Raw genomic sequence first — 26,067 nt, 5'->3', positions numbered from 1 at the left:
GTAGCGGCAAATTGTATAGGGGAAAATGAAGTGCACAAACTGTCCACGATACTGCAGTTCTAGAAAACTATGGAAGACGGTTTTAGGGGCGTGCAAGGTGGGCCCTTGCACATGACCCCAATTTTTAGAGGGTTCATAATTCATCTTTACACATGGTCCCTTGCATATGAAGGTGAGACGGTTTCTTTTAAGTTGAAATTGCATATAATAGGAGCTCTTGATTAATACTAAATCCAATGGTTACATTTTTTTTTTTTGGGTTAATTATAATTAATAATTTGATAAACAACGGTTTTTTTTAAAATTTTATGTTACTTGTGGAATTATTTGTTTGATAATTCTTTAGCCATTGATGAGTAGTTTGGCTTTTTACAAAAGTGAAATTTTTTGTGTGGCTAAAACCTAAATTTACTTTTTAAATTTGCTATCAATATATATGATCCAATTCTTTTTATATAATTTTGCTCAAGACTTATGACACCAAAAATCTCATAGCCGCCCTTACAGTGTAATATAAAGTGGAAAAGAAAGATGAGAAATTATTATATAATTAGCCTTTGGTCTTGAGGTCTTCTTATACATAGTGCATAAAAATATAAAATCATTTCAAATTAAATAAGTAATTAAATAGCTTTGGGTAGGGGTGTGTATCGTTACGAAACCAATGTAATTTAGCCAATTTGCATTCGATTCAATATATATTAAATTATGATTTTTTTTTTCAATCCAATCCGATCGGACTAGAGGCTTAAATCCAATATCCAATCCAATTGATATTGGATTGGATGATCGGTTTTCATAATTAAAAAACATAATAATGAAATATGAAATATTTATCGTTATGTTTAAAATCTAATTAAACATTTTAATAGACGTCAATGTAAAATATAAATGAAATGCTAGAGAAAATTGTTTTGATTCTATAATATATTAAACATAACTCCATCAAATGATTTAAAATGTTCATAACTTTCTCAATTACAAACAAAATAAGCTCGAAACTAACTAGATTGGATTGGATTCTCAAAAGCAAATTCACCATCAAGTCCAATCATGTCTGTTTTGGAAATTAGAGATCCAATCCAAATTTCAAATTACCAAAATCAATTAAAATTGAGTTAGACTGATCAATTTGGCACATTGAATTGAATCTTGCACACCCCAGGTCTCTTGGGCTGCATGGGCTGCTACATAGTCTGTTTTTCTTGATCTGATCTGGGTTGCCAGATCACTAAAGGTTACAAAAATAAGATTCTACGGCTCCTTCATCTCATCTCAATCCCACTTGGGCTACAACTTACAAGCCTAGTTTATATACAATTGAGACAAGTTGGTTTATAAGAAACAAAATTTTATTGACACCGCAGAGAAAAAAAGAAAAAAAGAAAAAAAAAAAAGAAGAAGTATCCAAAGGATAATACAGCAAAGACAAACCAACCCAAAGATAAAAATAAATCCTTTAAAGCAAGGCTGTCTTGTATTGTATGAGCAAAGAGATGGGCAAGGGCTGTGAGCCTGTGACAGAATTTGGCATAAGAGTGCTGCCAAGAAATAACAATTGGATTCATTTCTTCCTAAACAATTGGAGGAGCCGAGCAGTCTTTTGGATGTTTAAGGTTGACAACACCATTATTAGCAAGATTCCGCAGCTTCCTTACAAACAACCCCCACTTTGGCTCCAAAATCTTCATTTTGAGCTCCGGTGGAAGGCGCATGAGGCTCCGTGGGGCAGGCAAACCGGCCTTCGCGCAAAGATAAATCAGCAATGGCAACGTGATCCCATCCTTCACAATCTTCCAAAACTCAAAAACCTCTCTTTCTGAGACTAACCCATCTCTCTCATCCACATTTCTGTTTTCCCGAACAGCTGTGAAATTTCAACACAACCCCATCAACCCCATTACCATTATTGCCACGATTTTGAGTTTCTTCTGCTCTCTTTTATTTTTTTATTTCGAGAAGACAATGACAAAAACTAAACTCTCAAGATGGGACTATTGATATGTTCTCAATATAATTTTTAACCAAGATGGGACTATTGATATGTCATCAATGATGTATCGATGTATATGAACAATGCGGTCTTTAATTGAAGACAGAGAAATTTTGCCATCACTGAGGCGATAAATCGTCACTTTTGCAACACAAGTACTAGGATGAAAAGAAATATTGATAAATTGACAACAGCTTGTTGACAAGATTTGGCATACAAATATTATTGGAACCACACATATATAGTGCTTAAAGCTGTTTTTATTCGTGTGGGCTTTTCTAACACATGGCTATCATCACTGAACCAGCTTTGAAATGAACTCATCAATGTTTTTGTCTGAACTTCCACCTTCATCCACTGCCTTTCTAGCCAACTTTTTCCATTTGAGGGCATTGATTTTCATTTCTTTCCCTCTCTCTCCCTCCATTATTTCACTTATGCAATGTTCCACCACTTCTTGTCTCACCTTCCCTTTCTCATCAGATGGAGCTGTGAGCCCTATTTTCCACACATCCATAATGAACTTGGCATTGGTTGTTTGGTCAGTCCATTGTGGCATTGCCAACATTGGAACCCCCAAACTCAAAGCCTCCAAAGTTGAGTTCCAACCACAATGTGTAACAAAGCATCCAACAGCCTCATGAACCAAAACCTCCATTTGGGAGCACCATGAGACCACCAAACCCTTCTCCGATGTCTCCTCGATGAACCCTTTTGGCACCTTAGCTGCTTCTGATGCTCTAACCACCCACAAGAAGTTACTTTTGCTCCTCCTCAAACCCCAAGCCAGCTCCTCCATTTGCTCATCGTCAAGTTTCGCTGCGCTGCCAAATGATACATAAGCAACAGACCCTTTTGGCCTTTCGTTTAACCATTTGATGCAGGCATCATTGTCTGATTTAAAGAGGTTGACACCGTATTCTTTGTCATCTTCTAGTCGCTCATCTAAGTACTTGGATGGTATAGTTGGTCCAACAGTCCTCAGTGGCCAAAACTTAGCCAGCCAATCCACCACCTAAGCAAAGAATTAATACCAATTAGTTTCATTGAAGCTTATAAAAATTAGTCATATATCAGAGTTGAGAAGGAAAAAAAAAAAAAAAAAAAGCTTATGTACTCACTTGTTCTTCCAACTCATAAAATGTGTTGCAGAGGACCCAATCAGCTTTGTCAACATTGGAGAACTGACCCACAACCACTCTGTAAAAAGCTGGGCAATACTCCAAATCGTATACAAACGATGGCAAGTCCAGAGGGTCAAGTGGTGGCAACCCAGGAAGGGAAATCAGAGACTGATCATCAGCAAGAGGAACTTTCAAAAGTCCTTTGTGGACATGGTAGTAGATGTTGCTAACAGCACAAGACTGGGTGAAGAAAGTAGCCCCGGCAATTCCAAACTTTCTGGCAACATCCAGAGGCCAAGGCATGAACGCATCATAAACAACACAATCAACTGGAGGCCCTGAGCTTGAAAGCTTCTCAAGGAGCTCAGCCAAAGTTTTTGACCCTTCTTTCCAAAATCTCTCCAAATAGGCATCTATGCTTGCTTCTCCTCTCCCGGCTTCATCATAGCCATCGGAGATGGTCTCCAGATCCAGCGCTATGCAGCTCGATGCTGACCCGTACATAGTCTTGTGGATATAGCGGGTAGTGACCAGTGTGACTTTAACTCCTTTGTGAGATAAAAGCTTGGCAAATTGGAGCATAGGATTAATATGGCCTTGGCTCGGATAGGGTAAGACCAAGCAGTGACCTTTGTAGGCTCTCTGACCTCTCTCCATTTCTCTGTTTACACTAAAATTATAAGGTAATTTGTGGAATTTGTGTGCTTAGGAAAAGTTGTAGAAGCAAAATATATACAAGAGGGGTAGGTGAAGTGCACAAACTTTCCACGAAACTGCAGCCGTTGAATCCTTGTCAACCAAGTCATATTTGAAACCTTGTCGACCAAGTCATATTTGCACATGGTCTGATCTGAAGTTGTGAACCGAGACATTTCCTTACGTCTCTTTGTTGCATAGGTCCAAAAAATGAATGAGTTTTAAAAACTTCTTCAAATAAAGCAAAAGGAAAAGTATGGTTCCTATGTAATATAAGATGGAAAAGGAAAGATGAGAAATTATTGTATAATCATCCTTTTGATCTCGACTCTTGAGTTCTTACAAGTAGTGCATAAAAATATAGAATCATTTCAAACAAAATAAGTCACTGGTTGACCTGGGCAACATAGTCTCTGTTTTACTTGCTCTGAGCGGGTTGCCAGATCCCCAAATGTTTTACTTGTGTTAGTTTTTTTCTTTCCATTTTTTGTGGGGGTCTAGCCCCCAGTTCACAAAAAATAAAAATAAAGTATGGAGTTGCATGAAGGGTAGAAAAGTTGTGGCACCTCAATTTGCTTAAATTATACATATAATTGCAGTTGCTCTCAATAGTCTTTTAAGGGCTGTGAGCCTGTGACAGAATTTGGGATAAGAAGAGTGCAACCACCCTAAACAATTCGAGTTGTAAAAGTTTTCCAATTAAGGTTTGAATCTACAGGGGCGGAGACGAACAATCTTTTGGATGTTTAGGGCTGTTAACGTGCCGATACTCGAGCAAAGTTGAACTACTCTTGCACTGAACACAATGCGAAAGGACAAGAGTAACATATTGTGTTATTAGAAGTTCAGGGAAATGTCTACTTTGCAACTAATTTGATATGAGAAGTTGTAAACCAATCAATCGATGACCATGACAGCCAAACGATAGAAACAAACACAGTTGACAACACCATCTTTCTGATCTGCATTATTTTATTTGAACTCCCCAGCCAATTGAACTAAACAACAAGCAGCATGTGTATCGAATTAACCCAAACTCTTCATATATGAAAACCATGCCATCTTAGAGCACCAACAGATACTAGTAAGAAACTTAAACAATAAAGCAGTAGAGCAGCTTATATGCACATCAAGAATAGACAGACTCACACCAAAACTACGAAATCAACTTTAAATTATCTCCAAAAGCCAAAAGGCCATAAACACAAGTAACAACAATATACACATAAACAGAAACAAAAACCAGCTATGACTGATGATGATTCGGTCTTTAATTCTAGCTGGATATCCACCAAGATGCTTATTATATATACTATGCATACGAAACATGAACCTGCAGCTTCAGTTCCAAGGCATCATATTAGCCAAGGAACCCTTCCAGATTGCAATTTGGTGAGAAATTACGGCGTGCTGGAAACCGACTGGGTGGTTGTAGAATAGGGTGTGGTTGTCCAGTAGGATTAAGGGCACCAAAGACCGGAAAGCGGTCATAATCTCCACCAATTATACCAGTAACTGGAGGTACAAACAATGGGTTAGGGTCCCTCCTGATACGGTTGAAATAAGGCCTCTCATATGATCTCCAATACCCTACTGCCTTCCTTTGTTGCTCCGCAATCTCCCAATTTCTAGCAAACTTATGCTTCCAGTTAATCATTGTTCCTTCTCCTCCAGTACCACTACCAAACTCCTCAGCATACTTCTTCTTCCACAACTCATCATTATTAGCAAGATTTCGCAGCTCCTTACAAACACCACCCACTTTGGCAATGTCCACACCAGAAAGTGGCTCCAAAATCTTCATTTTGAGCTCCGGTGGAAGGCGCATCAGGCTCGGTGGGGAGGGCAAACCGGCCTTTGCGCAAAGATCAATCAGCAATGGCAATGTGATCCCATCCTTCACAATCTTCCAAAACTCAAGAACCTCTCTTTCTGAGACTAACCCATCTCTCTCATTCACATTCCTGTTTTCCCAAACAGATTCAATGATGGGGGCAAATCTGCGTTCGTCCAAACATACCCGATAAGGCCCAGCACCACCACTGGCCAAAGACCCATAAACATTAACAAAACGCCCCAAGCTCTGAAATTTCATCATAACCCCTTCAACCCCATTACCATTATTGCCACGATTTTTCAGAATCTCAGGCAAAGTATAGGAAAGCGACATCGTGATAGCTGTCCTTGGCCATTCATCAGCGAGATGAAACCGATTGGCCCCCATACCCGAAACGGAATCGAACCCGACGAAACCGGACTCCAGGACCGCAGCATGAACAGCAATCACCAATAGCTTGTGATTGCTACGGTCTTCTCCCAACTCCTCCCTCAGTACCCTCTTCAAGAAAAAGGGCACCGAGTACTTTTTCAACCCTATCCCATCAGACCCATCATCAATTTCCATGCTTTCAGGACCAGAAGCCACTAGGGTTTCCGAATTCGAAACCAGAGACCTCTGTTCTTCAGCAATCGAATCACCCGCGGCAGACCCTTCGCCAATTAGGGTTTCAGGGTTTTGGAAATTCGAACCTTGAGGCACACTAGTGGTGAGGATTTGATTATGGGATTGTACGGACGAATGTGAAATTGAATGCGGAGGTGGAGCTAGGGTTTGGGAGGAGGGGTCGAGGGTGTAGAAGATAAGATCACCGGAGGTGAGGCCGAGGGAGTGAAGCGAGTCGTCAGGAGAGGACGCGTGGAGCTCGTCGCGTCGGTTGAGGGAGAGTCGGAGAGAGGAAGAAGAGGCTGAGATCAATTGGGAGATGGTTTGCTTGAGCTGGTGGAGAGAGCAGAGATTGGGGACCTCGACTCGGAGGGTCTCTTTGGTTTCTATGGATCTCACTCTCAGTTTCATGGCTGCTTTTGTTTTTGTTGAGAGAATGCTCTGTCTACTTTTGTTGTTGCGGAATTGGAAGCTTTGAGTCGGCGAGGGAAGAAAGAAGAACGAATTTTGGCATGGACTTTTTATTTTATTTTATTTACAGTTCTTTATAATTGTTATATTTATGTTAAAAAAAAAGCGTCAGCTTTTCAACGCGAAACAAATACTCAATTACATATGTTAAATATGAGTATTTTTTATATTATCATACGAAAATATATCCTTTATCTATCAAATAAAAATAAACGAAACCAACAAAAACAAAATTAACCAGCACGACTACGACATACATAATAATTGTGAATGATTCTTTGGTGTACGAGTATGACATTGTATGCTGAAATTGGTATATAGCATGGTGTGATGTATAACATACAAGACAAGTGTAATTGGTGGTGTGTGATATAGTATAATTTACGACATGTAGTTTGACTGTGAATTACTATCTTTCTATTTTCAAAGCCTCGTATCTTTATTAAAATTGATATATTTGCATGAAGTTCAACGTAAAAAACAAGTCATGAACAAACTCATCCAAAACGAACTGCTTCCACAACTCCTCATCGTCTACAAGATCTCTGGACTCCTTACACACACAACCCACCTTGGCAATATCCTCAGCCGGCAGCAACTCCAGAATCTTCATTTGGAGCATTGAAGGAAGCTGCAAAAAGCTTGCCGGAGAGACGGCAACCCGACCTTTGCGCAGAGATCGAACGACAACGGCAACAGAATCTCATCCTTCACAACATTCCAAAACGACATCACTTCTCTTTCAGCGACAAGCCCATATCTGTCGTTCACCAGTTGTTGGATCATTGGCCCAAACTTCTTCCCATCCAAATGGGCTGATCAAGGATCTGACATTCCAGAATTTTAATGCAATGCCGTCAATCCCGTTTTGACCATTGGTCTGATTTTGAAGAATTTAGGAGTGTAGGTAACGACATTGTGAAAGATATCGTTGGCCATGCATCCGAGAAACGAAAGCGGTCGACCCGTATACCCGAAACTGAATTGTACTGAATGAAACCCGAGTCTAAGAGCACAAGCCTGTACTGCAATTACCAATAGCTTGTGATTGCTACGATCTTCCAACAAAGCCTCCCTCAAAACCCTCATCAAGAAAAAGGGCACTGAGACATGTTATGGATTTCCCTACTTTTTGTTTTGGGTGCTAAAAGAGTGATTTGTATTGCTTTGTTTTTGTTTGATGTCTAGTGAGAAAGAGAGGAATTGGAGAAAATGGTGAGTGTCTATTTGTCTCTTTAACCACATATTTATAGCATGTTTGGTTGAATCCATGGCATGTTTGGCAGTTGTGAAATATTGATTGGTGTGTGACGTGATAGAATTTACGACATGTATTCCAAAACGCTAAACCCTCAACCTCAAATGATATTGTTTTGGACATAGACACAACATTAGCGCCAAAAAAAAAAAACATCAGGATTCAAATTCATAAACGGATAGGGTAACTGAAATGAAACATTGAATACATACAATTCAAACCTAACTTGCATTATAACTTGGGAAGTATATACTGTTTCCCTTAGCATTTCACCTTATTTATCGGTCAGAAGTGAGACTGTCACAATACAGATTACAGTTATCAGCCTATTTACAAATTACAGTTATCAGTCTATTTACAAATCACCCCTGAAAAATGGTGCACTGAAGAATGAGCTGGAGAACGTCCCTCCGCTGTTGGGGAAAAGCGTGAGGAAGCAGATGAGGCCAAGAACACAACCCCAAGCAAACCTGTCATCTCCCAAGGGGGTGATTTCGTCTTTTGCAGGCATTTCTTCTCCACCCCGGAAGAAAGTTGCAAATAACCCCCATGCCAAGCAAAGGACACTTCCACTTAGGCCACCAATACCAAGTAAAAGTGATGTGGCAAAGGATAGCAGAGTAGCAGTGCCTCTTCCAAACATGGCTTGCGCAATCCGGCCTCCTTCGAGTCTCCCACATGGCAACAAGTTCAGAGAAGTCACCACCATTCCTGCCAAGAAATCTAGTCAATACCTTGTATACAGATTAGATACTAATATTTAAGCAAATACTGGATTTCGGCACAAAGTAATCATATCAACCTCTTTTTCCCCCAAAAGCCAAATGTTCAATTATTTCACAGTTGTTCTGCAGAAACATTTTAGGTTAAAACGCTAAAAGATCATACAAATTGTACAAAACAATTCTTTTATACCCCATGGATCCACTTTTGTAGCCAACTCACAGTTGGTTGTTTGGGGAGAAGGACGACAGTAAAAACTGTAGGATTAAGAAGGCTGAGGAACTCACCTAGAAGTCCAGCAAAAGCAAGGGGATCAACAGGAACTCCAACACCTTCAACTGCATAGGGCAGCACATTTCCAAGGTCATCCGTATAAGGACCAATAACAAATTGGATAAAAGAAAGCAAGGGATTGTTATAGAAGAACTGAGGCCTTATATACCTGCCAACAAAAAAAGAAGAAATGATAGTTAAAACCAAACATTAAGTGTGGTATGACAAAGTTTAAAACAGTGATGCTAGAGTTTTGGTTGAAGAAATATTGCAACATACTGCTGAAACTATACTTAAAGTGAGCAATACCACCATTGGTATGCACAAAGAAGTATTGAGGATCTTTTCTAGGCATTTTAAAAGGCAATTTTTATGCTTCGGAGAAAGGGTCTGTGAAGAAATTACAATGCATTGTCACCCCCATTAAAGCTTCCATCAGCCACAAAAGCAGAAATCGTAAGCACCAGCGATGTAAGATATGCACTAGCTGTGCGTGCAACTGGAATGTCAAAAAGAGCTTTCTTATTTGGAAGCAGTGATTCATAGTTATTCATCACTCCCAAACACCCTGTCCAATTGGATGGCACAAGAAAAGATGGACTGAGTTTTACACCATGGCGAGCTGCTGTCACTCTAGTGGCTATCTGTGTAACACAAACTTGTCAGAATGAAGAACTGATAAGAAAATTGCATCACATACAATGTGTAAAGATATCCGGAATACATAATCTCATAACCATCGCATCTGAACAAAGGATTGCAAAGTCTCCTCATAATAGGTATATCCAATTCTTATTTAAATAGCGTCCTTTTCATGTTAGATTTACATCCTTGACAATTATGTGCCAGAGAATAATATGAATTGCCTAGATTAATGATGGACAAGTCAAATGCATAAAAAGATACCTCAGAAACACCCAAAATGGATATGAAACCACCAAAGAGAGGCACAACATCAGCTAGGTAGTCATCCCATGTAGCATCAGGTTTGAGGAAGAAGCCACTCATCAGAGCTATTGTTCCGAAAGTAGCAACGCACAAGGCTACTGCACTAACATAACCCAAAGGAGTGCTCAGCTTGGTTGACTCAAACTCTAGATCAATTTCCGCTTTGGGTTGCACCATACAGACCTTAAAGAATAACCATTGTTAAAAATCAGAAACAACACCAATTTTCTATTTCCCCTCAGGGTACTTGGCAAGTAAATAACAGGGAATCCATTAAGAAAGTTACAGAAATTTCAACTCCTAAACCTTCTAGAGCACAGACCATCAAACTAAGGAATTCAATCTCAATTTAACAGGCTAAGATCAAGACCGGAAACAACTTAGCCTATAATTAATAGTCATAGAGCTGGTTTAAATACCTGTTTTCTGATATCATTTGTGTTTTCTTCCATGAACCATAACACAACCTCCCTTCCCGCCGCGTCAGACAGTTTTTGCTCCAATTTGGGCATGACCTCTTCAATTGGTCTCCTCAAATTTCCAACAAAAATGCCCCCATCTCCAAATCTCCGAACATCAGTGGGAAAAAATGAATCAAATCCAAAACAACTTTTTAACTGCCACATGAAATAGACACAATAAGATGCAAAAGCTTGGTGCTTTTTGGCATAACCAATAAAATGCACCCTACAAAATGACTAAAGATATAAAAGATACCATATAATAAATGAATCGGTAGTAAATTATACTCTATATCAAGTCACCTTCTGGCATAACACAGGTATATTTAATCACATCCAAAGATGCTTGCTTTTTCACTTATACTATATAAAAAATGAATCCCAGGCAAGGATTCTTTTCTAAAGAAAAGAACCATTCATGAAAACATAAACAGAAAGGAGAAAATTACCTTGTTAAGATCAATTGCCTTGAAGGCTTCTTCAGCTTTCTCCAGCCTCTCCTTCTCTCTAGTCAAACTATCACGCAGAATTTTATTAAAGAGCCCTACAAGTGGGTTACCACTACTTTCCCTATCAAGATCCTTGAGCTTCCTATCTGCCCTCTTCTTCTCCAACTTTATTGCAGCTTCGATAGAGGGATTTCCCATGAACTTCTTGAACTCCTCATCTGTCTTCCAATCCATTTCTTGCTGTTTCTCCTTCTCCTCAGACTCAGAGCCACTCTCCTTACCCGTTTCAACTTCTTCCACTGGCAATTTACTCTTCTGGGTATCACTGTCATCACTTGGCTTCTCAGAAATTACAACAGCCGAAGAAGATGAACTGGGTTCGTTTTCTTGATCATTTTTCATGGAAAATGAAAGACGATGTCTTTTTGCAGTGGGATTGGAAGACGGAGATAAAGAGAAGCACTGGGTCTTTTTACCAAATGGGATTTTGGTGAAAGATGAGACAACGGCTCTACTGTTGTTCGTCTTGGGAGGCCATGAAGAAACGGAGTAACGTGAAGCAACAGAAACAGAAGCCATTGGAGAGCTTGGAGAATAGAATGAGAGATGTGAAAGGCCATGGTGTGGTGGCTGGACATAAAAAGAGTGCTGGAAACAGAGAGAAGCCAGTCTAGAAAGGTGGAGAAGCTAGGAGAGGGGTCCTTCAGGACACCCGTCATGGGTGCTGAAGATTGTGACAAAAGGATGAGACCCCGTGAAAGCTCAGTGTGGACGTGGAGCTCCAATCGGCTTGTGGTTTTGGATTTTGATTGGAATTTACAGATTAATGGTGATCAGTGCAACCAATTAGCGTTTGTGTGGTTTTTTGTGCTCTGTTTTTCGGAATTTTAAGGAGGTTTGAATCTGAAATTTATATTTTACTTCAGTTACGAATTGTGGACATCCTTTAGATTACGTGATTCAACTATAAACTTTTTAAGTTTAATCAAGAATTTCAACTTTAATTTACAACTAGTTCTTGGTTTAATGATACTTTTATTTCTAATTTTAGACGAGGTTTAAGTTCGAAACCCCCAACAAAGAAGAAAAAATTCAACTTTAATTGTATTAAAAAAGAATTTCAAATTTAATTAGAATCCTATTCGGTCTTTGCATTCAACTCAAAATCCTTGAAGTTGCACACGAAACCCCTTCTATATTTAATTATTTCATAGATAAGCCATTGTTGTTTTAAAATTCAAGTTGTTCATTTGACAATATTGCATCCAACTCATTGTTGTTTAACTAATGAAAATTTTCCTTAAAATATTTACTTTTTAGAGAAAGGGTAACGATAGGTTAAAGAAAGTGAGGAAATAAGGAGGCGATCGATTAAACTCGAATACAAAGAAACATGCACACTGCATTAGTCAACGTGCCTAACCCACGTATACATAATATTCCTTTGATATACATCAAGATACAATTCACCTTATCATTCGAATTCTCCAAAAGGAAAAAAAATTCACAATAATACCTATATTTACCATATCTTTCTTTTAGGGTGTATGTGAATTACCAAATTATTTTGACTACATATGGCAAAACATTATTTCTTACCCTCCTCATGGTCGGCAAACCCAACGGTCATCTACTAGAGTGAGAAGTCTTGTTAAGTATACGACACACTTTGTTCATGTCCTTAAAAAACAAATAAAAGGTCCTATTGAAAAGGGTTTAATTAAAATTTAACGACGATATAAACCGCCCCAGTGTAATTAAAGCTTCGAAATTCAGCCCAAAACAAAAAAATAACACAGCGAAATCAAATTGAAGGCTTCAAGTTCTCACGTGTTTCACCGTCACAGCTTCTTCACTCAGCTGGTACGATTTTTCTCTCATTTTCATCTTAATTCTTAGTATCCTTTTCACTATCACGCGAAAATTTCAATACTATGTCCAAAGAATCAAACTTTTAATGCAGTTTCCAATATATATATTGTATGCATCTTCAACTTCAATTGTCCTCAGTGTGGTATGCAATTAATTAGGTCAGCTTTTGCTTCAATTGAGATTCTTAAATGTGAAATTAGGGCTTTAAATTTGATTTGGTTGACGTTCTGGGTTAGTTTGGGATTGGGTGGTGGCACCGTCACACCCTACATTTTGGCTTATGGAAAATATCGTGTATATATATCTTTTCTGAGAATTTAAACCTGTCTGTTTGGGCTAGTTTTTCATATCAGTTTATATAAAGCTGTAGAAATAGTAATTGTCAGTAGTTCTATAATTTCTGAACAGAAACCTGAAAACATGAAATGGTTTACATAATTTTGACTACTTAGAATGAATTATTTAATGTTTTGGGTTACTCTGTTTTCTGTTTTGGTTGCAGATTTCATCCCTTCAATCTTGGTTGCAGATCACTCCTTTGTCTAATGCTTTTTAAATTTTGGTTGCGCATATGAACCGTCATAGAGGACTTTGAGCAATCAAATTATAAGTTGGTGCTGCCTCACCTTACCCTTCCTTTTCTTGTCTCATCTTTTCCTTGCATTGCCGCTTGAGTTGTCTTAATACCTCTCCTTAGCTGTGCTTGTTTTATGAACATGTTTCTAAATCTGCAACTCTCGATGCCATAAACATTTAGGTTCTATTTGCTTCATAGACTAGATTAGATCATATATTATCGTGTGTTTGTTGATGGAATCTATTTTTCCATTAAATGGAATTTTGATGTTACACTACTTGATTATAAAGCTTCCATCCTAACATGCTCTCTTGGATCTGTAAGATGCTAATGATGGTTGTTGCCTTTGCAGTTGTTTTCAGAGGCATATCTTACTGAAATGGCCAATAACCCTCAGTTTTCAGGTCTACAGGTAATGTGTAAAGAAAACTGTATTTATACGTTTGTATCTTGTAAATCGCTTATATTTAGAGATTTTTTATATAATGTTTTTCTATTTGCTCTATGCATGTTTTGCTTTAATCTTATTTTTATCATCAATTTGGTCTGAAGGGTTACCTTTCTGGAGTCTTTTAGGCTATTACTTTTTATCTGCATTCCAAATAGATTAAGGAACTCATGGCGTCTTTGCTTCATGCATCAAGGCTTGTCTTATGTCTTCATAGGTTCTTATCCAGTGACCTGAACCTGGGTTTTGTAATTTAAGTTGATTTTTTTATTTTTTATCTTTAAACTATTTAATACTTTCCTTTTTGTTCCTTCTGTTTCTGGTTTTATAAGCGGTGAACTTTGTGGTATAAATAATTGACTAAGTTCATTATTTCTAATGTATTTAATATTTTGGTTTCCCTCCTTGCTTATTACCTTTTAGATGTTAGGGCTGTTCATTTTTCGGTTACCTTTCTATTTTCCAGCAACATGCAAGACCATTTGAAAAAGGTGATGAGGCAATGTTTTCCTTTCTTATGGATCCATACCATCCATTATTTTAATGGTTATACTTTCTCATGTATTTGACTTTTCCCTTCAAAAATATTTTACCTTTCAGAAGTATGGAAGCTTCTGATTCCATAAAATAAAATTTAAAAATAGATGCTGGCCAATTATGTTCTTATGCTTTGCTAATTATCTTCTCCTTTTTCTTTTTGTTGGATAGCCTCTTCGGCCTCCTATGGTTGGTTCTGTTGATCCTCCTCGAAGTTTGCCTCCCATGTCTTTTCAAGTAACACATTCCTTCTTAATGAATTTGTTTGTCAGCTGTATATTTTCAATGATAACTAAAAACAGTCCCCTTCCAATTTAATTTTATGCTGCAGTTCCGGCCAGTAGTTCCAGCACCACATTCGCAGGAGTTCATTTCTGTGGCTTCTCAAAATTTTCAGCATGTTGGTAGGGGTGTTCCGTTGATGAATGTTAGACTGCCTCCTCCAACTCACCAACCCCAGTTTTCGCAACCAATGCAGCAGTTACCTCCAAGATCTGGTCAGCCAGGTCATGGTATGCTGCCATCACAGGCCATTCCATTGCCAGTTAGTCAGCCCAACAGGAGCTTTGCATCTGAATTGCCCCTACCTCAGCCTAATTCACAAGGTCCAAATAACGCCATGCCTAACTTAGGTGGCCCACGAACACCTCTCTCTTCATCATATACTGTAAGTCTTAGGAGTGCTGTTGGTTGACTTTTTATTTTACTTTAGGCCTTGAATTCATAAGTCGCACTTATGCAGTTCACACCTTCTTCTTATGGTCAAATGCCAAGAAGTTTTAATGACTCCACCCAGTATCAGTCTATATCTCAATTGCATGCACCTAATGTTTCATCGGAGGGACAAGTTACACCTCTGCAGCACACTGGTGAACGGCCTGCTGTAACCTCTTCCATTGCTCCAGTAAGAAGCTTCTTTTTTAAGCTTTGAGCCTATTTTCATGCTCCTCAGCTATCCATGCTGATTTCTTGGTAGCATTCATTATCTTTTAAAATTTCAGGAAACAGGTGTACGGCCTAACCCTGCAGGAGGGACCGTGGCAGAATGGAGAGAGCATACATCTGCTGAAGGAAGAAGGTGGTGATTCTTACTATTCCACCTAATTGTTTCTTAAGCTTCAGTTTGTTAGAATGTCGTACTTTAGTAGTTTTTATGGCTGATAATCTGTGCTAATCAAATATTGTTCTTTGCTGTATAAACTGTTCAGATTTTATTACAACAGGAGGACAGGATTATCTACTTGGGAGAAGCCTTTTGAATTGATGACACCACTGGAGGTTAGTCATGCACGTAACTTTCTTGTCCTGGTGCCCCTTTGTTAGTGATCATATAACAGTTTTCATTTCCTTCGAGTTGTGAGCTTGTCTGTGTTTCCTGGTTGGTGGTGTTCTGGTTGGGTTTGATTTATCAAGTTCCTTGTTGTTCAAATGTCCGCTCTTTTTGTATCTTGTTACACTGCATTCAAATCTTATGCAAGTCTGGTGAAATTTGGTCCATTAGCTCATGACTGGAGTTTCTCTCAGGCAGGCAACCACTAATTGGTAATATTCATTGCAAGGTTACCACTATCCAGTAGCCTGGTTGGACCATTAGTTATAGCTTTTCTGTGTACATTGAGATAAGTCATAAGTCATTTTTATACAACTTTTTTTTTTTGGGTGTTATTGGCTCAATTATGGTGCTAAGTTCAAAATAAGGAAAGAGTTACCTTTTGTATTGGAAACATTGTTTATTTGTGTTGGTAACTGGAAAATCCTACATCTTTTGCTTGAAGAATCTTTAGTATGTACAGGATGCTTTTTTCTTCAAATTAGTTGACAATATTTAGAATGTTAGGCTATTGACACATAATTAGTAAATTCGTTAAAATACACAAAATGAATCTCTCAACAATCATTATCTCATAACTTTCAATGAGTTCATGGTAATTGGCTTACCTAAGTTTATGTATTCGATATAAATGTTATGGTAATGCACTGAGATGTTTACTTGTTGTCATACTGCTAATATTATTCTTAATTATTTAACGTTTGATCCACTTCGAAGGTATTCTCTTTTGGTAAGACTTCCAAGGTATTACAAGATCTGTTTTCTGCTGTTCTCTATTTGCATCAATCCTAGAAATAGTGTTAATGGTGTTTCAATTCGTTTAAGAGTTTTTTCATTTTTTTGTTTTTTGTTTGTTTGTTTTCTCTTTGTTCATTTATGGATTGTGTGATTTCCATAGCTTTAAAGATGCTTACAGGTACATGGCGTGCCAATCTATTGAGAGGTAGGATATGCTGTGGGTCTTTGCTGCTTGCTCTACGTACTATATAGCTTGAATGTTAGTAAATCCTGTCATTTGTATTACTTGATTTTACAATAACATTTGGGTGAAATTGTATGTTTAATTCTTTAGTGCAACTATTTGAGACTTTTGCATTTACACTGCTATAAGGAACTCTACAAAATGACCTTGTAACTTACATCAGAAACATCTTTCTTCTATACATACATGCATAGTGTTTTCAGTTTTAAATTTCTGGCTTTGATAGGTATCTCATCTCTTTATAATCGATTAAAACTTGTCTAATTTGTAGGGCAGAAATTGAGAGTTTTAAAATTTTACTTTATTGTAGCTTGAAGGGATTTGCCTCATATAATTTGGGGTTCATCTTTCAAGGCCTGCACGTAATCTTTAGTGTCGTAGAGGACAAGAAAGTTGCATTGCTTGGTTCTTTGAATAGTTTTAGCAGCTATTATTATTGGGATTCCTAGTTAGAAGGGCCTTCGTGTAAGTTGCATGGTGGTTTAGTTTTTGTAAAGTTGCATTAGGTGAGGGTTCTAGGGGCAAGGGAGGGAATTATGGTTATTATTAGGAAGTTTTAGGTAAAATTCTTCCATTGATCTTCAGCAATTTTTTCTGTGTGCCTTTATGCTAGGATGGGTGACAACTATGTTACACTTAAGATCATATATGATTTTCGAATTTCCTCTTCTCCAGTGGCTCTTTCCCCTGACATGTGCTGCCTGTGTGTGTGTGTGTGTGTTTGTGTGTGTGTGTGTGTGTGTGTGTGTGTGTGTGTGTGTGTGAGAGAGAGAGAGAGAGAGAGAGAGAGAGTTTGACACACTTCACCATAAGAAATTCATTGTGCTGGATAGGAATAAAATCGATTGTGCCAAAATTGTTGTTAGGCAGGCGCTGTAGTGATATTAATGTTCTAGTTTTTCTGCCAGAACTTTTGTAATACTTGTCAATATTAGTTTTACTTTTATGTTCGACAATTCTTATTGTTCTATTTCTGCTTCTGGAGCTGGACTAAAATGTCACAGTTTTACTTTTCAACCTACAACGAGCTCCACTTTTCTCTATTATTCTAATTTGGGAGAAAGTATTGCTTAAGATAGAAATTCAACTTATTTAGTTTCTTCACTGGGACAGAGGGCAGATGCATCAACTAACTGGAAGGAATTCACCAGTCCTGATGGAAGAAAGTGAGTAATTGATATTGGTTCTGTAAAAATAGTCATCAATGCAAGTGTACAATTTTAAACTCGTTGGTATTTGTTTTCTTCATCCTACATGTAAATGCTACAGGTATTACTACAACAAAGTCACAAAAGAATCTAGATGGATTATGCCTGAGGAACTGAAGGTTTTTCACTGTTCCAACCCGTTTGCTCCACCCATCTATGCCTCTAGTTTTTATACTCTTTCCCATTTTTATAATTTTCTTATTATTCATCTTTGCAAATATTTCTTCAAGTTGGCTCGAGAGCTAGTAGAAAAGGCGCCTGTGAAGGAAATGCAACAAGAAATGCTTGTAAATCATCATGCTACAGTCACCGTTTCCCCTCCTGTAGCTGAAGCTGATACGCTAGTCAATGCTGCCCAAGTAGCATCAAGTCCTGTTTCTGTGGCACCTGTTATTGCCACTGGTGATGGTGATGTTCAAACTGCTGCAGCATCAAGATCATCTACCCCACCTGTTGTGGCTTCTCCTGTAATAGAAAATCCCAATGGAGTTCACACACCTGTTGTTGTACCATCTTCCGCTGTGTCAAGTGTTGAAGCTACTGTTACAATCAACGATACTGTTGCAGAACCAATGTACTGTCATTTAACTGGTTTTAGGTGCTTTCATTTGCAATTGCAGGTGCTATGTTTGGTATGTATTCTGAAAATCTGAAATTTGTTGTGCTCATTTTGTAGGGAAAGTTCGAACAATTTATCAGCTCAGGATTTTGTTAGTTCTGCTGATGGAGTTCTGGTACAGGAGAATGAGGTATTTTTTAGGTTTCTTCTGTAGTTGTGGTATTGAATTCTTTACGTGCTTTTCTTGAAACTTGATATAGCGAGGCCTTGCAGGAAGCTACGGATGACGTAACAGGAAAGAAAATTAATGATATTGCATCAGAAGAAAAACCAGTTGATCGGGAACCCATAAGTTATGAAAATAAATTGGTACAACCTAAAATTCTTACTTCAAGACATTGCGTCTCTTTCATTGTTAATTTCTCAAATTTCAACACATTGCAGTCTCTTTCATTGTTACTGTCCTGGCACTCCCTTTATTATTTGAACTTATGTTTTCTTTTTCAGGAGGCTAAAGATGCATTTAAAGCACTCCTGGAGTCTACCAATATTGGTTCTGATTGGACTTGGGATCGGGTAATTTAATTGTGTCATATAACTTCTCTATTTTTATTTATTTGTTTTATATGGGAAAGTACCTGATATAACACTTTATATTACCAGGCCATGAGGGTGATAATTAATGACAAAAGATATGGTGCTCTGAAAACACTTGGAGAGCGGAAGCAAGCTTTTAATGAGGCAAGTCTTTACATTGTTGTGCGAATAAAAGAAATTATAGCATCTACCAAATAATGGTTTCATGAGAGTGGGATTCTGAGAGGGAGATGTGGTGTTGTCTTAATCTTCATCAATTTGGCATGAAGTAGCCCACTCCCAAATATTGGATCCATGCATTTGGTCTTTGACAGACTGATGTTACCATTAAATCATGACTACTGCCGTCTGGTATTCTTAATATCACTGTTAGAGTATATAATTTGTGTTTTTAAATGCTGAAAATATTCTAGCAATTTGATACACTTATATCATTGTAGTTTCTTCTGATGATGTTATCAATATGCCTATAAATAACCACTAAAATCGAGATTATGTTTCAGTTCTTGGTACAAAGGAAAAAACAAGAGGCTGAGGAAAGACGTATCAAACAGAAAAAGGCAAGGGAAGAATTCAAAAAAATGTTGGAAGTAAGTTGTATACTCCTTGAAAGATTCTTCTTTTTCTCTGAATAGAAATTTTCTTGTTTCCTTTTCTTATTTATGTCATGAAATCCTTGCAGGAATGCTCAGAGTTAACATCATCCACAAGATGGGGGTTTGTTTTTCCTTATATCAATATTTGATATTCTGTTTATAATATATGCAATGGTTGGTTAATGCGTATGGTTAAATTATCGTACAGAAAAGTAGAGAGCATATTTGAACACGATGAACGCTTCAAAGCTGTTGAACGAGATAGAGATCGCAGGGATATGTTTGAAAACTATGTAGAGGAACTCCAAAAGAAAGTAAGTTCCTGATATCTTGACTGTTCTCCTCTGTTTGTAACATTTCCATGCATGTTGCAGCCTTGGTTACAAAAATGTACATTGCATTCAGCAACTTTAAGCTGGGATTTTACTGAGGAATCCTTTCCTGATCTAACTATTGAGCCTGAGTTGACCTCCATAACCTTATATTTGAGTCAAACTACATGACTTTTTGTCCATTTGTGGGTGTTCTCCAGTGTGCATATGAAGTCGGATCTATTGAGTTTTCCTCATTTTAAAGCTTGATTTTTAATGGCTATTCTTAGCTGAGAATAAGTGCTTTACATAGACTGACCTCATAAATTAGGTGTTCCAACCTTAACCTTACCATTTCTCTTTCATCCAAACTTCTTGACTATAACAAATAACTTAGTGCAGATGTAGTTTAGATTAGCATTTGATGCCCATTGTCATTTGGTACTTTGAAGATCATGGATTTTAAGTATATATGTTCTTACTGCTGTTAAACTGGATTTTGGTCAGGAACGAGCAAAGGCAATGGAGGAACGTAAGCACAATATAATGGAATACAGGCAATTCTTGGAATCTTGTGACTTCATCAAGGTTCTCTTTTAGCATGTTTCTTTTGTATTCATGGGTTTCTTTTGCCATCAAAACTTATACATCTTGGAATCACCTTCTCATTTAGGCAAGCAGCCAGTGGCGAAAAGTTCAAGATCGTTTAGAGGCTGATGAGAGATGTTCATGTCTTGAAAAAATTGATCGTTTGGAAATTTTTCAGGTAATTTCCTCATTTAGCTAGTGATACTTCAAACTGGACTTTGAAGCTTATTTTAAAATGTTGTCACAGGAATATCTGCGGGATCTAGAGAAGGAAGAGGAGGAGCAGAGGAGGATACAGAAGGTTCTTTATTGTTCGACTCTGCTGATATAGATCTTTGTGTTTATTTTTAAACGGACATTTATTTTATCTGGGGCTTTCTTGGGGCACAGGAAGAATTGAGAAAGACAGAACGTAAAAACCGTGATGACTTCCGCAAATTGATGGAAGAGCATCTCGCTGCAGGCACTCTTACGGCTAAATCTCACTGGCGTGATTATTGCATGAAGGTTAAGAAACCTTTTTCATTTTTACTTTTAAATGTTAATTTAGCTGATTCATGTTGTTCTCTAATGTACTTAACTCCCTGTTTTTCTTCTTTTCTTCTGTTTTTGTGCTTTTGTCCTTTTAGGTTAAAGACCTACCTACATATCTTGCAGTTGCATCAAACACCTCTGGTTCAACTCCGAAAGATTTGTTTGAAGATGTTGTTGAGGAACTACAAAAACAAGTACTTGAACTGTACCTTGCCATTTTGTACTTCTGATTATATTAAATAGGTCTATAACTCTATCGTTGCAGTCCAAAGACCAACAATCTGTTGTCCTTTCCATATAAATTTACTGTGTTCAGTTTTCCATGTTTCGGGTCCCTGTTTAAACGATGTAAAATTTGATTCTGTAATTACATTGCAATATTTTTTTTTTTGAATAGAAACATTTTTATTCAAATTGTAAGGATCAAAACAAGGGCATTTAGACTGCAGATAAAAGAAAACACTAGCCGAAGAAACAGACACAAGGCCACTCAACACCTAACTAACCAACCAAACATAAAACAGCCCCTTAAGATACTACGGCTAGCAGATTGCGCATAATTGAAGGATAGGGTTCATCCTTAAAGGCAAGGGAAGTTGATGCCCAAAGGGCAGCCCAAAACTTCACTCTATCCCATAACTCTGCCACTCCCACTCCCTTATAATCCTCAAAAATTCTCCTGTTACGTTGCAATATAATTTCCTTCTTTCTTTTCTGTAGCAATATTTAATTTAATTTATTTAATTTTTAACATAAATTTTATACATTTTATTAACGATAAATCTGCCTGTTTTCTACAGTATCATGAGGACAAAACTCGAATCAAGGATGCCGTGAAGTTGGGAAAGGTTTGATTTGTCAGACTTTTCTTGTTTCCATTTTATACTGTCGTTAGATATCTAATGTGAGATTGTGTTTAGGTCATGCTTACATCAACCTGGAAGCTTGAAGACTTCAAAACTGTTATATCAAATGATATTGGCTTTCCACCCATATCAGATGCCAACTTAAAGGTACGTATAGACTTCACACAAAGATGATGACATTTGCATTTCTAGAAGTCTATGATGGACATCAGCTTTCATCTTGTGGTCATTGCTCTTAAGAATCATTTAAGTAAGCTTGATGAATCTCCTACAAATTATCTTGTGGTCCAATGATTTTGAATTTTTTTGGCATGAAAACTATGGAAACTTCCTTGGACCTGTTGCCACAACATGATTTTTAGGTAACAAGTATTTCTTTGTCAAAATTTCTAAATGGTTGCTCACGGAAAAGCCTACACTTCAGACAATGCGCTATTTTTTCAGAAAATCCAAAGAAAGTATTGCAGAGAAGCTAGAACAAGGCTGCTAATTAACTCCATTTCCAACCTCAGATATAATTCCTTAGTCATGATGAAGCTACTATGTGCATTCTTAGTCTAAATTGATGCCATTGTTCCAAAGTTCCAGTCTTTGCCAGTCAAGTCGCCTGGATATATGTTAGATGATGAATTGTGCAGTACTCTCTGGGATGAGGTAGTTATAACTTATAAGCATTCAAGAACTTGCAATGAATAGGACACTAGGAAAACATCCTTGTGCAACCATATTTTTTTAATATGTGATGTTTAAAGTGTTAATGAATGTAAGTGGCTTCACCAGGGGAGTATCCACGTGGTAAGGAAAAAGGGCTGATCTGTTGAAGGCTCTTTTCTGTTGATAAAATTCATTTATGGATTGGTTATTTTTATGTTTGGTTTCATCCTACACTGTAGCGTCTACAGTAAGTTCTTTGTCATTGTACTATGTGTCACAATGATCTAGTGTGATTTTCAACTGCCTTGCAGCTAGTTTTTGATGAGTTATTGGAACGAGTGAAGGAGAAGGAGGAGAAAGAAGCTAAAAAACGTAAACGTCTTGCAGATGACTTCTCTCATCTCTTATCTTCTATCAAGGTGTAGCACGCTGTGTGCCAACTTATGATATTATGATGTTCTCATTTTCCTAATGGTTTAGCAGTAACATAATTTTTCTTTATTTTGCTTAAATTTTTGTCATCTCTCTGATTCATATTTGTTATAGGAGATAACTCCATCTTCTAAGTGGGAGGACTACAAATCACTTCTTGAAGGTAGTCAAGAGTGCAGGTATATTTTATTAATAACTTAAATCACCTTCAAATTATCTTTTATGTTCATAATAGTGTTATTTGTTGTTTTTCTTTTAATTTTATATAGTGACTTCTGTTCCATAGAAGCATGATTTTATGACTCCTAAAGTATCTCTGACATTCACTTTTTGTGCCTGGAGTTTAATATCTGAGAGATCTCTACTGTCTGGCTGATGTTTTGGGCAGTAGTGGAGACACGTGGGCTCTTGACAAGTTCACATTATTTTTTACATTTTGGTATAAAAGAAAATTGTGGAAAATGAAGAAAACTTTAAAGGAACATAGAATTGAAATTTGAAAGTGAAGCTTAGAATAATTTATATTGTGCTGGACAAGTTTGTTTTAGGTTTCTTAGACTTTAACAAATAACATTGTTCTCTAACTGACTATTGCATGATTATTTTGGATGCTTGTGTAGTGCTATTGGTGAAGAGAGCTTCTGCAAGGAGATATTTGATAAGCATGTAATGCAACTGAAAGAACAAGCAAAAGAGAAAGAGAGAAAACGAAAGGAGGAAAAGGTACTAATTAGTTGGATCACAATTTTTAAATCAGTTCCTATGTCTGATATATGAGCTGTTATTCTCTTTTGAATGTGGAATATAACACCTGCAGGGTTTACATCTGGTATGCAGAGTACTTGTATGTTTCATGTTTGAATCATTGTTAAGCGTGCATTTGGTGTTGTTTTGAGGGATTATAGTTGTATAAATAGAACTGAATAGTGAATACATATATGATTTTTACTTTTTAGGTTTTAGGTTTTATTTTTATTTTTATACGCAAAGGAACTATTTCTTGGCAACTTGGACAACTTATAACGATGTTTGTCCCGCATATCACTAGGAAATCGGAAGTATGATTATTTGCATGACTAGACACACTTTTGTTGTCTAAACCATTTTTTAGATAATTTAAACCACTTTTTAGATAATTTAAACCATTTTTTAGATAACTTTATGGTGAGTTTTTTTATTTCTAGAAGGGCGTTCACAAGGAATCCCAAAATTGTAAATGGAGGTTGTGATTACATGATATAATAATATTTGGCTAGATGCAATGTAATGATATGAGAGGATTATGTTCTCATTAATAGAGCCTTTAGAGTTTAAATATGGGTTTGCTGAGTGATTAATGTTTATTAGCTTAAATAAGGAGTTATATAATAGCACAGGCTACTAATGAAGGAAAGTAAATGAAGTTAAAATAAAAGAGTATTAATTTAATGCTGTATCCGGTTGTATTGTTGATTACGTATGATTATTTTGAACTGAAAGCATGATATTTGCAAACTTCAGTCACTTCTCATGTATTACTTGTCCATTAATATGAGACCTTGAATTTAACGCAATGAATTCCTATAATTTTCTACACCCTTTAGGAAAAGAAGGAAAAGGAGAGAGATGATAGAGAAAGGAGAAGGACGAAGCAGAGAAGAGAAAAAGAGGTAGAATATGAAAGAGAAAGAGAGGAACGCCTTAAGAAAGATGGTTTAGACAGTGAGATTGCTGATGTAATGGACATTCATGATTCCAAAGAGAAAAAGAGGTCTGGGAAAGACGATAATAAGAAACATAGGAAGCGCCATCATAGTGATGAAGATCATGCCAATGGAAATGAGAATGATCGGTCTAAAAGATCTCATGGATCTAGCAGTGACCACAAGAAATCAAGACGGGTATGTTGAGAATAATTGTGACCTTTCATTTGATTTATTATTTAAACACTGATATAAATTTTACCTCGTTTCCTATTGTTATTGCGTAGCAGGCACCTGGTCATGAATCAGATACCGAAAGCAGACATAGAAGACATAAAAGAGATCATCGGAATGGTTCTCGTAGAAGTGGTGATCATGATGAGCTCGAAGATGGGGAATTTGGCGATGTTGGGGAAAGTCGGTAGTTGTTTCATCCTACAAATTGCTTATGCCCGTGTTTAAACTTTTTTTAATGTTGCCAAAATATATGTTTTCCATAGTACAATCTTTGAACTTCGGTAGTGGTTTCATCCTACAAAGGAAAATATATATTTTCCTTTTCGTTTACTAAGAATTAGCTGTATTATGCTGTACTGTTTCCACCTAGTTTTCCCCATTAACAGGCTTGCTTGTAGACTACTTTTCCAACCTCTCCCTAGCCTGAGAGTTCTTGAGCATTTTTGTTTCTTTTGCCTGCCCTTCCATTGTTGACACAATCATGCAGACGTTGCTTCTTTTTCTGCTAGAGCCTTTTGTTTCTCAGGGGACTGAAAAGAATGACTTCCATTCTGTGGTTTTGCTCACAAATGGGAAGTTGAAATTGGTTTGGGGGCTTCTCTTCGACTTTCTAAGCGACATGCTTCAAGGAAAAGAATGTTTCTAGTGACTGATAAACATACGACGGATATTCGTATGTTTTGTAACTCATCCATTGGACTGGGGAAAAGCTAGGAGACAAAAAAACTTATGAATATTAGCTATACTCACAAAGATGCAGGAAGCATGATTTCAAAGAATACAAATTGGGAAAATGATAGCTGCAACATGTCCCATGCAATTATGCTATGCATTTCATAGCAGTTTTGCTACTTATTTCAACAATGTACTAGAAGCGAATTCTTCATACAATGGATCAGAAATTAGTCTAGTCAATGTTAATTCATTGTTTTTGACTTTTTTCGGAAGATTTTAGTAAAACCCATTACTTATGTTAGCCCTCATGCTTATGGTTTCCGCACTACTTTTCTAGGACGGTTTATAATTCACTCCCATATTGGTGAGCTTTTGTGAGCCAGCAAAATTCAAGGTGATTTCCACCAAGCTCAGAACTAAATTATAATTTTCGCATGGGGCTTGTAACTCAAGCGGTTAAGAACAGTTACTCCTATAAATGAGGTTTTAAGTTCGATTTTCCCCTCCCCTAGTGTCGATTGTATTTTTTTTATTTTTATAAAG

General features: G+C 37.2%; 4 protein-coding genes across 12 annotated transcripts; 1 reads left to right on the top strand and 3 right to left on the bottom strand.

Annotated features, from left to right (window-relative positions):
- Nucleotides 1-2,149: 2,149 nt before the first annotated feature.
- On the bottom strand, nt 2,150-3,826 carry LOC117636563 (UDP-glycosyltransferase 74G1-like). Its single transcript, XM_034371118.1, has 2 exons — nt 3,115-3,826; nt 2,150-3,008 (listed from the first exon to the last, which is right to left on the bottom strand). Exons 1-2 carry the CDS (start codon nt 3,772-3,774, stop codon nt 2,289-2,291), a joined length of 1,380 nt encoding a protein of 459 aa, XP_034227009.1. The 5' UTR covers nt 3,775-3,826; the 3' UTR covers nt 2,150-2,288.
- Nucleotides 3,827-4,958: 1,132 nt separating this feature from the next.
- On the bottom strand, nt 4,959-6,838 carry LOC117636562 (F-box protein SKIP22-like). The gene has a single exon (XM_034371117.1). It carries the CDS (start codon nt 6,665-6,667, stop codon nt 5,174-5,176), a length of 1,494 nt encoding a protein of 497 aa, XP_034227008.1. The 5' UTR covers nt 6,668-6,838; the 3' UTR covers nt 4,959-5,173.
- Nucleotides 6,839-8,190: 1,352 nt separating this feature from the next.
- LOC117636561 (probable zinc metallopeptidase EGY3, chloroplastic) lies at nt 8,191-11,682 on the bottom strand. Of its 3 annotated transcripts, XM_034371116.1 has the most exons (7): nt 10,840-11,681; nt 10,349-10,546; nt 9,888-10,112; nt 9,387-9,625; nt 8,996-9,150; nt 8,788-8,833; nt 8,582-8,696 (listed from the first exon to the last, which is right to left on the bottom strand). In XM_034371116.1, the coding sequence occupies exons 1-6, from the start codon at nt 11,416-11,418 to the stop codon at nt 8,823-8,825; spliced, it is 1,407 nt and encodes a 468-aa protein (XP_034227007.1). In that variant the 5' UTR covers nt 11,419-11,681; the 3' UTR covers nt 8,582-8,696; nt 8,788-8,822. The 3 variants fall into 3 exon arrangements, 2 of the variants coding, with proteins under 2 accessions (XP_034227006.1, XP_034227007.1); XM_034371115.1 differs by lacking the exon at nt 8,788-8,833 and having other exon boundaries at nt 8,191-8,696; nt 10,840-11,676; XR_004587086.1 differs by having other exon boundaries at nt 8,788-9,150; nt 10,840-11,682.
- Nucleotides 11,683-12,539: 857 nt separating this feature from the next.
- LOC117636560 (pre-mRNA-processing protein 40A-like) lies at nt 12,540-25,825 on the top strand. Of its 7 annotated transcripts, none has more exons than XM_034371112.1 (30): nt 12,540-12,702; nt 13,214-13,321; nt 13,641-13,700; nt 14,445-14,510; nt 14,605-14,940; nt 15,016-15,177; nt 15,275-15,351; nt 15,482-15,551; nt 17,699-17,751; nt 17,855-17,912; nt 18,024-18,367; nt 18,470-18,542; nt 18,626-18,721; nt 18,860-18,928; nt 19,016-19,093; nt 19,453-19,539; nt 19,632-19,666; nt 19,754-19,859; nt 20,364-20,444; nt 20,530-20,622; nt 20,692-20,745; nt 20,835-20,951; nt 21,074-21,172; nt 21,779-21,826; nt 21,899-21,991; nt 22,810-22,917; nt 23,045-23,109; nt 23,551-23,653; nt 24,514-24,810; nt 24,903-25,825. In XM_034371112.1, exons 3-30 carry the CDS (start codon nt 13,668-13,670, stop codon nt 25,035-25,037), a joined length of 3,036 nt encoding a protein of 1,011 aa, XP_034227003.1. In that variant the 5' UTR covers nt 12,540-12,702; nt 13,214-13,321; nt 13,641-13,667; the 3' UTR covers nt 25,038-25,825. The 7 variants fall into 7 exon arrangements, 5 of the variants coding, with proteins under 5 accessions (XP_034227003.1, XP_034227000.1, XP_034227001.1 ...); XM_034371109.1 differs by having other exon boundaries at nt 24,900-25,825; XM_034371110.1 differs by having other exon boundaries at nt 13,214-13,325; nt 24,900-25,825.
- Nucleotides 25,826-26,067: the final 242 nt, after the last annotated feature.

Source organism: Prunus dulcis, chromosome 8 (genome assembly GCF_902201215.1).
Source record: "Prunus dulcis chromosome 8, ALMONDv2, whole genome shotgun sequence".
Taxonomy (NCBI): domain Eukaryota; kingdom Viridiplantae; phylum Streptophyta; class Magnoliopsida; order Rosales; family Rosaceae; genus Prunus; species Prunus dulcis.
The sequence above is the reverse complement of the archived record's forward strand: the minus strand, read 5'-3'. Positions and strand labels throughout refer to the sequence as shown.